At 47.7% G+C, this 14,028-nt stretch overlaps 1 protein-coding gene and 1 long non-coding RNA gene across 3 annotated transcripts in view; one reads left to right on the top strand and one right to left on the bottom strand.

Moving 5' to 3' along the window:
- LOC137629244 (uncharacterized) overlaps window positions 1-2,482 on the top strand; it is a 36,460-nt gene extending 33,978 nt beyond the window's left edge. Inside the window, exon 8 of the mRNA XM_068360511.1 lies at window positions 145-2,482. Within this exon, the coding sequence (XP_068216612.1) occupies window positions 145-2,003 (1,859 nt within the window). The 3' untranslated portion in view covers window positions 2,004-2,482. The remainder of the gene's footprint in view (window positions 1-144) is intronic.
- Window positions 1-14,028, bottom strand: part of LOC137629254 (uncharacterized) — a 119,652-nt gene that overhangs the window by 70,967 nt on the left and 34,657 nt on the right. The gene's annotated exons all lie outside the window — the stretch shown is intronic.

The following is a 14,028-nucleotide window of genomic DNA, read 5'->3' as shown; positions in this document are numbered from 1 at the left end:
GTGAATAAAATATTTTTCTCCTATTGAATTATAAGAGGCATGAAAATTTAAGGAGTGGACTCCTCTATAACTCAATATTAGATTTGTCTGCACTGCAAAAGAAAAAATCATAATTGAAATAGCTTAAACTAAATGTATTTTCAGGTGTCTGTGGTGAGGGCTGGTTCGAATGCAAATCAGGGGGATGCATACGAATAAAATATACATGTGATGGAATAAAACATTGCATAGATGGTTCAGATGAATACTGCAAAGAACAATCTGACTGCCCTCCCTACCGGCAACACTTATGCCAATCTGGTGAATGCATTAGCCATTACCGTATATGTGATACAAACCTCGACTGCAGAAATGGTGAAGACGAGCTTGCCTGCAATTGCTTTGGTTTTAGATGCAAGTCAGGAGAATGTATTAGCAATTACGGGATTTGTAATAATGTAATAGACTGTTTTGATGGGTCAGACGAGGATTGCCTAAATTTGCAGTGTCCTGCAGTTCGTCCTTTTAAGTGCAACAGTGGGCAGTGCATTAGTCAAGGCGATGTCTGTGATGGATTCAATCATTGCTCAGATCTTTCCGATGAAAGGCTTGAGCTTTGTTCCCCTCAGGACTGTTACTTTTGTCCTTCTGGTAAATGTATAAGTAAGGAAAAGTTATGCGATGGATACAGTGACTGTGAAGATGGCAAAGATGAGTCTGACTGCACAGGCTATGTATGCGGTAAAAAAGAGTTCAAGTGCCAGTCAGGTGAGTGTCTAAGACAAAACGTCTTATGCAATGGAAGAGAAGAATGCGTTGATGGCAGCGATGAAAGCTCCTGTAGTGCTATCGAGTGCCCAGATTCAAGACCTATTAAATGCTCTTCAGGGGAATGTATTTCACATACACAAGTATGTAACGGAGTTTTCGATTGCATTGACAAGAGTGACGAGAGCAAGTGCTTGGTTTTGCCTTGTCGATCAGATTATAGCAAATGCCTTTCAGGAGAATGCGTATACACGTTTACAAATGACAAGTGTGATGGCTACAAAGATTGCAAAGATGGCAGTGATGAAATGAACTGTGAAACAGAATGCCAATTCACCTGTAAAACAGGAGAATGTCTATCATATCCGCAGGGTCCTTGTAATGGGTATCGTGAATGCCCTGATGGAAGTGATGAGGAAGACTGCGAGGGAGCTACCTGCTTATCCAAATCTGAATTACGTTGCAATTCTGGCGAATGCATCTATAAGACATACTGGTGTGATGGAAACATTGACTGCCGTGACGGAAGTGATGAATTGAATTGTGAAGCTTACTCATGCAAGAAAAATTATTTCAAGTGCACTTCAGGAGAATGCGTCTTCTCTCGTTGCGATGGCTACAACATAGATTGTAAAGATGGTAGTGATGAAAAGGGATGTAAGAAAAAATGCTGGGGTAATCTCATACACTGCAAGTCAGGAGAGTGCATGGACAGACACAAATTTTGCGATGGTTACGCCCAATGTTTCGATGGGAGCGATGAGAAAAACTGTGCTGACTTCAAGTGTCCCTTTTACCGTCCATTCAAGTGCGGGTCAGGAGAGTGCCGCCGAGCCTTCCATCGCTGTGATGGATTTGTCAACTGTGCTGACGGAAGTGATGAGATAAATTGCACCGATTTTACTTGTCCTCCAGAAAGACCTTTTTCTTGTCAAAATGGAATCTGCATCACTTACTACCAAGTCTGCAATGGCTACAATGACTGTGGTGACGGTAGTGACGAGAGGGACTGCTCTAGCTTCAAATGCCCAGAAACCACTTTCCCGTGTGAGAATGGAAAGTGCATTTCTTATTACCAAGTTTGCGATGATTTAGACAACTGTGGTGATGGTAGTGATGAAACCAATTGTGATGCTATAAATTGCCCAGCATCTACTTTCCAGTGTAAGTCTGGGAAATGTCTTCCTCCAAAGTTGGTTTGTGATAAAAATAAAGATTGTCCTAAAAAAGATGATGAAGTCAATTGCCCTAAATAGGGTTAATGAGCTGATTAAGAAACGACACAAGACCAAGTAGTGCTAACTTGATGCATAGTTGGAGAATTATAGCATAAACAAAAACTATTACATAATGATCCTTCAATTAAATATAGTTATATCGTAAATGTCAAATGAATCCATATACAGTATATTTTAAAAAGGCAAACCAATATTCATTTAAATACAATGCAACTCATTCAAATTACAGTAAAAAAAAACATTACGTACAATTGAAAAAAGGTGATGATATTTTCAAAATGGTAAACAAATTCATAGTACTTTTAGCAGTGATGAAATCTAGAATTTTTGATGGAAGGATACTTGTCACATTATAATTTCTTAAATTGCACCTGAGTGTTTAGAAAAGGCTTCTAAAATTAGCATACTACAAAGTTATTCTGTCTCACAATAAAATATTTATAACAATAACTTGTGTACCTTTTTTCTATTTTGCTTTGCACCTTACCAAATAAAGATGTAAGTCCACATTTCAGTATTATTTTTAACAAACTTGTGAATGATTTCTCAGATCACTGGTCTGCAGAATCAGTCATGCAATTAATGAATGTAATTTACAAAACATGACAAATTCGTAGATAATTTGTATTTTTCCTAACCATACAAACCTTAGCTATTTAAATAGGGTATTACTTTCAGCATAACTGAAATGACGAGCCATTAGAATTTTAACGAGGGTTTACTACCCCCTCGCTAACTAGCTAGCTACCTCTCCCCCCTCTCACACCGGTGAACTAGTTCACTTTGCTTAGAGGTAGGACTTCCCGGGGGACAGGGCTGGCGGGCAAGTTTGATTAAATGGCTAAGGTTTGTATGGTTAGGAAAAATACAAATTAGCTACGAATTTGTCATTTGTTCCGTAACCGAAATACAAACCACGCTATTTAAATAGGGTGACTTAACCCTTAGGAAGGGTGGTAAGTCCCAGCCGTTACTGGCTTTTGGCTTTTGCCCGGGGACTCAGCATCTGAGTGTGTAGAACTCAAGATAAGGAGTCCCTGCACCTCGCAAGTACCTTGCTCTACAAGGACCGCGGCCTACGTAAGCGTGTGTGTGAAGGAATGAAGTGTGACTCGTCCTATGAAGTTGACCTGGAGTCCATTAGATGGAATTCTAGGTTAGGATGTTCCCATTACCACCTCATAAGGGTATGGGGGATGCGACAGTATTATCTTAATACTAGGAACACAAGGAAGCATGGTTTACCTGCAGTGGTTTAAGGTCAGCTGTGCAGAGAACCCAGGATGCTGCTTTCCCCAAGAGAGGGGAGGATGAAGAAAAGAATAAGGGCCAGGCATACTTTTTCATTCATGCATACTAAAACCGGGTAACAATGCCCTCAACCTTCTGCTACCTGTCCATTAAGAAGCCTGAGGTTTAAACCAGCTGTTGTGCAGCCACCGCAGGGCCGATAGAGAACGTATCGAGCCTCCTGTGGGTCACGTCCTGCAGGTAGTGGGTTGTGAAGGAAGTTTGACGCTTCCAGACCCCTGCTTGAAGAACCTGCGTCACAGAGTAATTTCTCTTGAATGCCAGTGCCCCAGGGTGACGTGATGGAGGAGGGTCAGGATTCAGGGAATGGTGAATAACCCTGCAAATCCAGGCAGAGATTGTATTCTTGGTGACCCTCCTCTTCGTCCTTCCTGTGCTCACAAACAATGCTTGCACTCGAGGACGAATTGCAGCTGTTCTCTTAAGATAGAGCCTCAGACTCCTTACTGGGCACAGTAGGAGATGGTCTGGGTCATCTGTTACAGAACGGAGACTCGAAATCCGGAAAGTGTCGAACCGGGGGTCCGCACTCCTGGATTTTGAGTCTTAGCAATAAACTCAAGGACGAACCTGAACGTTACCTCTCGCCATCCCCTTGAATGGGCGATGTCATACGAGAGACCATGAAGTTCGCTGACTCGCTTGATCGAGGCCAAAGCAAGTAGGAACACCGACTTCCAAGTCAGGTGGCGATCAGAATCCTGGGGTAATGGTTCGAAAGGAGGTTTCTTAAGAACCTGAGGACTCGAACCACGCTCCATGGAGGAGGTCTCACTTCCAACTGAGGGCAGGTAAGTTCATAACTTCGTATGAGTAAAGAAAGTTCCAGCTAGAAGAAAATGTCCATTTCTTTTAGCCTGAAGGCAAGACTTAAGGCTGAGCGATAGCCTTTCACTGCAGAGACTGAAAGGCGCATTTCTTCCCGCAAATACACGAGAAACTCCGCTATTGCTGGAGAGATACCCCATCCACGACACCAACCACAGAAGACTCTCCACTTCGCCAAGTAGACTCCTGCGGATGACTTTCGCAAGTGTCGAGACATCCTTTCCGCAACTTGTTGCAAAAAGCCTCTCTCTGTGAGATGCTGGATAGTCTCCAGGCGTGGAGCCGCAGCGATGCCACGGCTTTGTGGAAGATGTTGGAGTGTGGTTGTATGAGTAGCTCGTGTCGAGGAGGGAGTTCTCACGGGAGTTCCGTCAGGAGCTGCAGAAGGTCCGGGAACCACTCTGCGTGATGCCATAGTGGAGCTACTAAGGTCATTGACAGGTTGACCGATATTCTGGTCTTGTTGAGCACCTTTCTCATCAGACACAACAGGGGAAAGGCGTAAACGTCGATATTGACCCACCGTTGTTGGAAGGCATCTTGCCCGAGTGCCTTGGGGTCCGGGGCTGGGGAGCAGTACAGCGGAAGCTTGAAATTCAAGGCTGTCGTGAACAGATCCACCGTCTGGGAACCCCACAAAGTCAGGACTTTGTTGGCTACTAGAGTATCCAAAGACCACTCGGTACTCACTATCTGGGATGCCCTGCTCAGACTGTCGGCGAGCACATCACTTTTGCCCGGAATGAAGCGAGCCGATAGTGGAATCGAGCGGACTTCGGTTCATCTCAGTATCTTTACTGCAAGATGGGATAGCTGCTGTGAAAAAGTACCTCCCTGCTTGTTGATGTAAGCCACTACCGTGGTGTTGTCGCTCATCACACCACGGAGTGACCCGCCAGGTACTGTTGGAACTGTTGAAGTGCCAGATATACGGTCTTCATCTCTAGCAGGTTTATGTGGAGGCACTTTTCTGATTCTGACCACAGGCCTGAGGTCCTGTGGTTCAGAACGTGGGCCCCCCACCCTTCTTTTGAGGCATCCGAGAACAGCATCAAATCCGGGGGGAGGACGAGAAGATCCACTCCCTTTCGGAGGTTTTCGTCTGTCACCCACCACTGAAGGTCCGTCCGTTCCGCAGGACCCATAGGGACCAAAACGTCCGGGGAATCGTGACCTTGATTCCACCGGGACTTGAGCCGCCATTGCAGGGATCTCATCCTGAAGCGCCCATTTGGAACTAGACGGGACAGGGAGGAAAGGTGACTGAGGAGACGTAACCACGATTGGGCTGGGAGTTGTTCTCGTCTGAGGAAAGGATCTGCGACCCTCCTAAGCCTTGCTATCCTGTCATCTGATGGAAAGGCTTTGTGGAGATTGGTGTCCAAGATCATGCCTAGATATACCAGTCGTTAGAGATGGAAGCAGAGAAGACTTCTAGAGATTTTATCATGATCCCTAGATCTTGGCAAAGTCCTAGAAGCTTGTCCCGGTGTAGAAGAAGGGTCGACTCCGTGTCTGCTAGGATCAGCCAGTCGTCCAGATAGCGGAGGAGACAGATGCCGATCCTATGTGCCGACGAAGAGATCAGGGTGAACACTCTGGTGAATACCTGAGGTGCTGTGGAGAGACCAAAACACAGCACCTTGAACTGGTAGATCTTGTTGTCTATGCTGAATCTTAAGTACTTCCTTGAAGACGGATGGATTGGGATCTGGAAGTACGCGTCCTTCAGATCCAGTGTACACATGAAGTCTTGTGGTCTCACTGCAAGTCTGACCGTGTCTGCTGTCTCCATGCTGAACGAAGTTTGTTTGACAAACCTGTTCAGAGCTGAGAGGTCGATGACTGGTCTCCAGCCTCCAGACGCCTTCTTTACAGGAAAGAGTTGACTGAAGAAGCCTGGGGAACCGTCGACAACCTCTTGGAGAGCATCCTTCTTTAGCATGGTCTCGACTTCTGCTCGTAGGGCTAGCCCCTTTGCCGATCCTATGGCATAGGAGCTTAACGACACTGGATTCGCTGTCAGGGGAGGTAGAGATGTTGTGAACGGGACGCAATATCCCTGACTGATTACGGAAATCGTCCAGGAATCGGCCCCGAGTTGCTGCCACCTGAATACGCAACTTTGTAGGTATCGCCCCACTGGTGGACATGCAGGGGGACTGCCAATCCTAGCGTTAGCGGCCTCTGCCACAGCTTATAGGATTCTTGTCTCCCCTGGAGGACTTTTTTCCCTTCTTGTCTTTGACAAGAAAGGGCTGATGTTAGGACACCGTCGACTTTGCTGCCACTGCCGGTTTCGTCGTCTTGGACGGGCGGGGTTGTTGAGGTGCTGGAGGTTTGTAGGGCTTCGTTGTGAGAGCCCTTTGGAGGAGAGTCCTGATTGGATTTCCTCCACCTCTCAGCTGCCTGTTCCACATCTTTGGGCTCAAGCAGACTCTTTCCCATTAGGGAAGAGTGTCTGAGCTTGCAAACTTCGACGGCCGGGACCTTCGAATGGAACCTTTCTGCCACCGCATCACGTCGTTTCAAGATCGAATTGGCCCACAAGTTCGAGGCTTGGTGGGCCAGAAACTTAATGGTGTGGGTGCTCGAAAGGAGGAAGGTCTCCAGGGCCTTCCTGGTGCTCTCTTTGGACAGATCCTTGGATCGCAACAGGATGCCAAGAGACCCCAACCAGACGTCCAGCCAGGAAGTAGCCTGCATGGCACACTTCGCGACCTTCTCCTGGCTTAGGTTCTCTGTCGCCGAGAAAGTCACTTGCAGGCTAGGGAGTCTCTCAAGAGGGACTCCCTTGGAAAACTCTTCCACAGAGTGGTGCAACGGAAGAGCTAAGCAAGACTCCTCCATGATCTCAAAGTACCTCCTCTGTGGACACGAGGAGGTGGGAGGAGCTTGTTGCCAGCAGTGGAACGGCTGGAGGAGGCGAGCTCAGAGAGCTGGCCCTCAACCTTATCCCTGGCACTCTTCGCCCCTTGGGACCAGGGCAAAGCCGCACTGGCCTTAGCGGGCTTCCGAGTGCCAAAGACTCGGTCCAGGACCGTGTCCTTGCCCTCACGAGGAGGAATCTCAGGGTCCTTGAACCCGTTGAGATGCCTCATCAGAGTCGAGACCTGCCAGAAGGCATGCTCTGATTCCCCCAGGAGAACTGGCAGCAAAGTCTCCCGTCCCCAAAAGTTCTACTTGGGGGGACTCTTAGAGTCCTTCGGTTCCCTCCTAGGAGAGATACAGGACTCCAACAACAAAGTCTGAGGGCTCTTCTCCACCCTAACATGGGATGATTCTCCTGCTCGAGGTGGGGTTTCTCCCATTGGTGCGGAGGGGAAGGGCCTCACCTCGGTAGAGGGAGCGTTCTGGCGCTCGCGAGATGGGAAATACCCAGGGGTCGCACGCGACAAACCGTTGACAACACTCGCGTGGGTGCGCGGGCGAGACCTCATAGGGGGTGCAGGAATCAGATTGAAGAGCCCGTGCGGACCGGAATGTTAGCGCGCGCGCGTACAAAATTGTTGGCGCTTGAAGATCGTCGGCGCTTGAGCGCGAAAGAAGATCGACGGCGCGGGGAACCATCGAGGCCTGCGCGCTGACGATCGTCGGAGCTTACGTGCGTAGAAAGAGCGTCAGCGCTAGCGTGCCAAAGAAGATCGTCTGCCAAGAAGATCGTCGGCGCTTGCGCGCATAAGAAGATCATCGGCGCTTGCGCGTGTAAGAAGATCGCTAGCGCTTGCGCGTTTAAGAAGATCGTCGGCGCTTGCGCGCGAAAGAAGATCGTCGGCGGTTGCGTGTGTAAGAAGATCGTCGGCGAGCACGTGCGCGCGCTTGCGCGCTAGGAAGAAGGGACAGCTGACAGGACGATCAGGAACTGGGACGATCAACACCGGAAGTTCTGTTTGATACTCCGAGGAAGAGTCTCTATGAGAGGTCTCTCTCGCGAACGGGAGAGGTGCCCTTCGTAGAAGAGACTAGGATACACTCGCAGTCAGAAGTACTAGTGAGCACCTGTGCGCTAACTCAGGAACAGTATCTGGAACAGGATTTCTCTGGATGGTAGTCTCAGGAACAGCAGGAACAGTAGGCGAGTGCTTGCGCGCAGGAAAACGTTGGCGCGCAGGGGATACCTGGCGCTTAAAGGACTTACTCACGGTGTGAGAAAGCCCCTTTTGCCCTGAAGGGACCGGTGCCCGTTGGATAACGGGGTGCGTGGGCACCCACAGCGTCAGCAGCCAGGAACGGAGACGGCAGGTCAGCAGGTCTAGGAGATGGCGAACAATTCTGTGGAGAGGTTCCGAACAGCAAGCTGGTCTTATCAGGAACAATCCTCCAAAAAGGAGTCTCTATGAGTGGCCTCTCTCGCGAACGAGAGGTGAACACTTCGTAGAAGAGACTTGAAGACACTGGTGATGGCGCCCCTTAGGGCCGTTGGATCAGCAAGCTGACCTATAAGGAGCAATCCTCCGAAGAGGAGTCCTTATGAGTGGCCTCCCTCGCGAACGAGAGAGGACACAAGACTGATCCTGCAGCTGCTCAGCCCCTTGAGCATAGCTGCAGGTGCGACAGCTCAGCCCCAAGAGCATAGCCACCAGAAGTTTTCCTGCGCCCGGCCTTGCAACCGCTTAGCTCCTTGAGCAAGGTTACAAGTGCGGTCACTCAGCACCAAGAGCATAACCGCCAGAGGACCAGAAAAACCCATCGAGGAATTATTACGGTATGAGAAGTTCCTCCTCTGCAAGGGAAAGATCTCACACCTGGGAAGGGAACCTCCCTCAGAAGGGAAGTTACCCACCCCTGGAGCGAACCTCCTTGGCATTCTACAATGAACTGAAGAGCTAACAGTTATCACGGGAGAACTTCTAAGAGAAGGGATCACGCCCATGACTATGTCCTAGAGAGATGGCAGCAACAGCAGACTCCCCAAGCACAAACAGGACAGCTCTGCTTCGTTGGCACACTTTAGGCAAACGAAGAAAAACTGCATCGTTAACTGGGAAAATAAATAATTAGTTAACAGAAATTCCCCCGGGAGGAACTCCGAAGAGAAACCCCGAGGGAATAGCAAACATGACAAATTCGTAGCTAATTTGTATTTTTCCTAACCATACAAACCTTAGCTATTTAAATAGGGTATTACTTTCGGCGTAGCTGAAATGACGAGCCATTAGATTTTTAACGAGGGTTAACTACCACCTCGCTAGTAGCTAGCTATCCCTCCCCCCTCTCACACCGGTGAACTAGTTCACTTTGCTTAGAGGTAGGACTTCCCGGGGGACAGGGCTGGGGGGCAAGCTTGATTAAATAGCTAAGGTTTATATGGTAGGAAAAATACAAATTATCTACGAATTTGTCATTTGTTCCTTAACCGAAATACAAACCACGCTATTTAAATTGGGTGACTTAACCCTAAGGTAGGGTGGTAAGTCCCAGCCTTACTGGCTTTGGCTTTTGCCTGGGGACTCAGTATCTAAGTGTGATAGCACTCAAGACAAGTAGTCCCTGCACCTCGCAAGTGCCTTGCTCTGCAAGGACCGCGGCTTACATAAGCTATTGTGTGGAGGAGTAAAGTGTGACTCATCCTAGGAAGTTGCCCTGGAGTCCTTTAGATGGAATTCTAGGTTAGGACGATCCCAATACCACCTCGTCAGGGTATGGGGACGTGACAGTATTAACTTAATACTAGGAACACAAGGAAACATGGTTTACCTGCAGAGGTTCGAGGTCAGCTGTGCAGAGAACCAGGGATGCTGCTTTCCCCAAGAGAGGGGAGAATGAAGAAAAGAATAAGGGCCAGGCATACTTTTTCATTCATGCAGACTAAAACCGGGTAACAATGCCCTCAACCTTCTGCTACTTGTCCATTTAGGAGCCTGAGGTTTAAATCAGCTGTTGTGCAGCCACCACGGGGGCGATAGAGAACGTATCGAGCCTCCTGTATGTCACGTCTTGCAGGTAGTGGGCTGTGAAGGTCGTTTGACGCTTCCAGACCCCTGCTTGAAGAACCTGCGTCACAGAGTAATTTCTCTTGAATGCCAGGGATGTAGCAATGTCCCTGACATCGTGTGCCCTAGGGCGACGTGACGGAGGAGGTTCAGGATTCAGGGAATGGTGAATAACTCTGTGAATCCAGGCAGAGATTGTATTCTTGGTGACCCTCCTCTTCGTCCTTCCTGTGGTCACAAACAACGATTGCACTCGAGGACGAATTGCAGCTGTTCTCTTAAGATAGAGCCTCAGACTCCTTACTAGGCACAGTAGGAGATGGTCTGGGTCATCTGTTACAGAACGGAGACTCGAGATCTGGAAGGAGTCGAACCAAGGGTCCGGCACCCCTGGATTCTGAGTCTTGGCTACAAACTCAGGGACGAATCTGAACGTTACCTTTCCCCGTCCCCTTGAATGGGCGATGTCATACGAGAGACCATGAAGTTCGCTGACTCGCTTGGCCGAAGCCAGAGCAAGCAGGAACACCGTCTTCCAAGTCAGGTGGCGATCAGAAGCCTGGCATAGAGGTTCGAAGGGAGGTCTCTAATGAGACCTGAGAACTCGAACCACGTTCCATGGAGGAGGTCTCACTTCCGACTGAGGGCAGGTAAGTTCATAACTTCGTATGAGTAAAGAAAGTTCCAGCGAGGAGGAAATGTCCATTCTCTTGAGCCTGAAGGCAAGACTTAAGGCTGGGCAATAGCCTTTCACTGCCGAGACTGAAAGTCGGATTTCTTCCCACAAGTAAACGAGGAACTCCGCTATTGCTGGAATAGTGGCATCGAGAGGAGAGATACCCCTTCCACGACACCAACCACAGAAGACTCTCCACTTCGCCTGGTAGACCCCTGCGGATGACTTTCGCAGGTGTCGAGACATCCTTTCCGCAACTTGTTGCGAAAAGCCTCTCTCTGTTAGGAGATGCTGGATAGTCTCCAGGCGTGAAGACGTAGCGATGCTACGGCTTTGTGGAAGATGTTGGCATGTGGTTGTATGAGTAGCTCGTGTCGAGGAGGGAGTTATCTCTGAAGTTCCGTCAGGAGTTGCAGAAGATCCGGGAACGATTCCGCATGATGCCATAGCGGAGCTATTAGAGTCATTGAAAAGTTGACCGATATTCTGGTGTTGTTGAGTACTCTTCTCATCAGACAGAACGGGGGAAAAGCGTAGACGTCTATGTTGTCCCACCATTGTTGGAAGGCATCTTGCCAGAGTGCCTTGAGGTCCGGCACCGGGGAGCAGTACAGGGGGAGCTTGAAATTCAAAGCTGTCGCGAACAGATTCACCGTCGGGGAACCCCACAAAGTCAGGACTTTGTTGGCTACTAGACGATCCAAAGACCACTCGGTACTCACTATCTGAGTTGCTCTGCTCAGACTGTCGGCGAGCATATTCCTCTTGCCTGGAATGAAGCGAGCAGATAGTTGAATCGAGTGGACTTCGGTCCATCTCAGTATCTCTACTGCAAGATGGGACAGCTGTAGTGAAAAGGTACCTCCCTGCTTGTTGATGTAAGCCACTACCGTGGTGTTGTCGCTCATCACCACCACGGAGTGACCCGCCAGGTATTGTTGGAACTGTTGAAGTGCCAGATATACGGCCTTCATCTCTAGCAGATTCTCTAGCAGATTTATGTGGAGGCACTTTTCTGATTCTGACCACAGGCCTGAGGTCCTGTGGTTCAGAACGTGGGCCCCCCACCCTTCTTTTGAGGCTTCCGAAAACAACATCAAATCCGGGGGGAGGACGAGAAGATCCACTCCCTTTAGTAGGTTTTCCTCTGTCAACCACCACTGAAGGTCCGTCCGTTCAGCAGGACCCATTGGCACCAGAATGTCCAGGGAATCGTGACCTTGATTCCACCGGGACTTGAGTCGCCATTGCAGGGATCTCATCCTGAGACGACCATTTGGAACCAGACGGGCCAGAGAGGAAAGGTGACTGAGGAGACGTAACCACGATTGAGCTGGGAGTTCTTCTCGTCTGAGGAAAGGATCTGCGACCCTCCTAAGCCTTGCTATCCTGTCGACTGATGGAAAGGCTTTGTGGAGATTGGTGTCCAATATCATGCCTAGATATACCAGTCGCTGAGTTGGGAGCAGAGAAGACTTCTCGAGATTTACCAAGATCCCTAGATCTTGGCAAAGTCCTAGAAGATTGTCTCGGTGTCGAAGAAGGGTCGACTCCCAGTCTGCCAGGATCAGCCAGTCGTCCAGATAACGGAGGAGACGGATGCCGATCCTGTGTGCCCACGATTGATTGATTGATTGAAAGTTTTCTGGCATCCTGACATCTAAGGTCATTGACGCCGATACCATTTACTGTATATGAAAATTAAAAGAGAATTCGATTAAAACCATAAAAATTAAGAAGTCATCAAAATAGTTATAGAGTTTTCAGAAGACCTGCTTCTGAAATAAATCTAAAAATTCCGCTCGCATAGTAAGACACATCATGTCCAAGAATCTTGGCAAGGATAAACCTGCCATCCTCATCTCGAGCCTCAAACAGATATCTATTTCTTAAGTTAGTAAAATTAGGGCATTCGGTCAACAAATGCCTCACTGTTAAAGGTACTAAGCAGTCCTCGCAGTACGGTTGGTGTTGGCCCTTCAGCAGAAACTCGTGTGTCAACCGTGTGTGACCAATACGGAGACGACAAAGAGTCGTCTCCCATTTTCGGGGAATCATGTTATACCTCCAAGGTGATATGATATTTGTTACTTCCCTCATTTTATTGCCGTCTTGACTGTCCCAGTGCTGTTGCCATTTATCACAAACCAATTTCTTGATGTAAGGTAGGAGATCGTTACATGGAATGGGATACCTCCTTGGTAGCAACTCGGATGCCGCATTCTTCGCCAGTAAATCTGCCTTCTCATTCCCAGACACACCTACATGTGCTGGAACCCAACAAAATCGAACAGTTATACCTTTCCGTCCAATAATAAAAAGCCATTCTAAAATCTTTAAAACTAGAGGGTTACTAGAATTAAAAACTTCTAAAGCTTGAAGAACACTCCTTGCATCACTAAAAATTGTAAAATTACCCTCCTTTTCCAAAGCTATTTTCTCAATAGCGGTTAATATGCCATACAGTTCGGCAGTAAATATGGAAGCTGTTAGAGGAAGTGCACCTCTACAATTAAAATCATTACTATGTACTCCAAATCCAACGCCAGCATCAGATTTGGAGCCATCAGTATATATAAAAGTCGATCCCCTATGTTCTTCGACATGTTCCATAAAAAGAGACCTGGATTCTAAGTCAGTCATATTCTTCTTAACTCCAATAAAGTATTTACAAAAAGATATGTCAGGTAATTTCCATGGAGGCGTTGATGATAACTTGAATGGAAGTACCTTATTTCTAATTATATCCAGACTATTTAAAAATCGTTTCACCCGAAAGCCATAAGGTTGAGGAAATTTTGGGTGCAACTCAAAGTATGATGCGTGTCTTACAAGGCTTGCAGTCTGAAAGGCTAGAGAGCTAGGGAGTCTTTGCATTCTAAACCAATACCGAAGAATGGAAGACATTCGGTAAAGGTCTAGAGGTAACTCTCCAGCATCAACAAGGAGACTTGGGATAGGCGAGGTTTTAAAAGCTCCAGTAGATAATCTAATACCTGCATGATGTATAGAGTCTAATATTTTTAACCGGCTTGGGGTGGCTGAAGAATATACCTCACAACCATAACTAATTTTGGAAAAAATCAAGGCCTTGTATAATTTTAAAATAGTATTGCGGTCTGCCCCCCATGATGTATGGGACAATACTTTTAAGATATTCAGAGCTTCAACACATTTAGCTTTTAGCGCTTTTAGGTGAGAAACCCATGTAAGTCTACAGTCAAATATCAAACCTAAAAATTTGGTTTCCGATACACATGGTATCCGTTGACCTTTAATGTATATATCCGGGTCT

This window comes from Palaemon carinicauda, chromosome 2 (genome assembly GCF_036898095.1).
Source record: "Palaemon carinicauda isolate YSFRI2023 chromosome 2, ASM3689809v2, whole genome shotgun sequence".
In the NCBI taxonomy this organism is placed as follows: Eukaryota; Metazoa; Arthropoda; class Malacostraca; order Decapoda; family Palaemonidae; genus Palaemon; species Palaemon carinicauda.
Note: the sequence above shows the minus strand (reverse complement) of the source record. Positions and strands in the feature narration are given on the sequence as shown.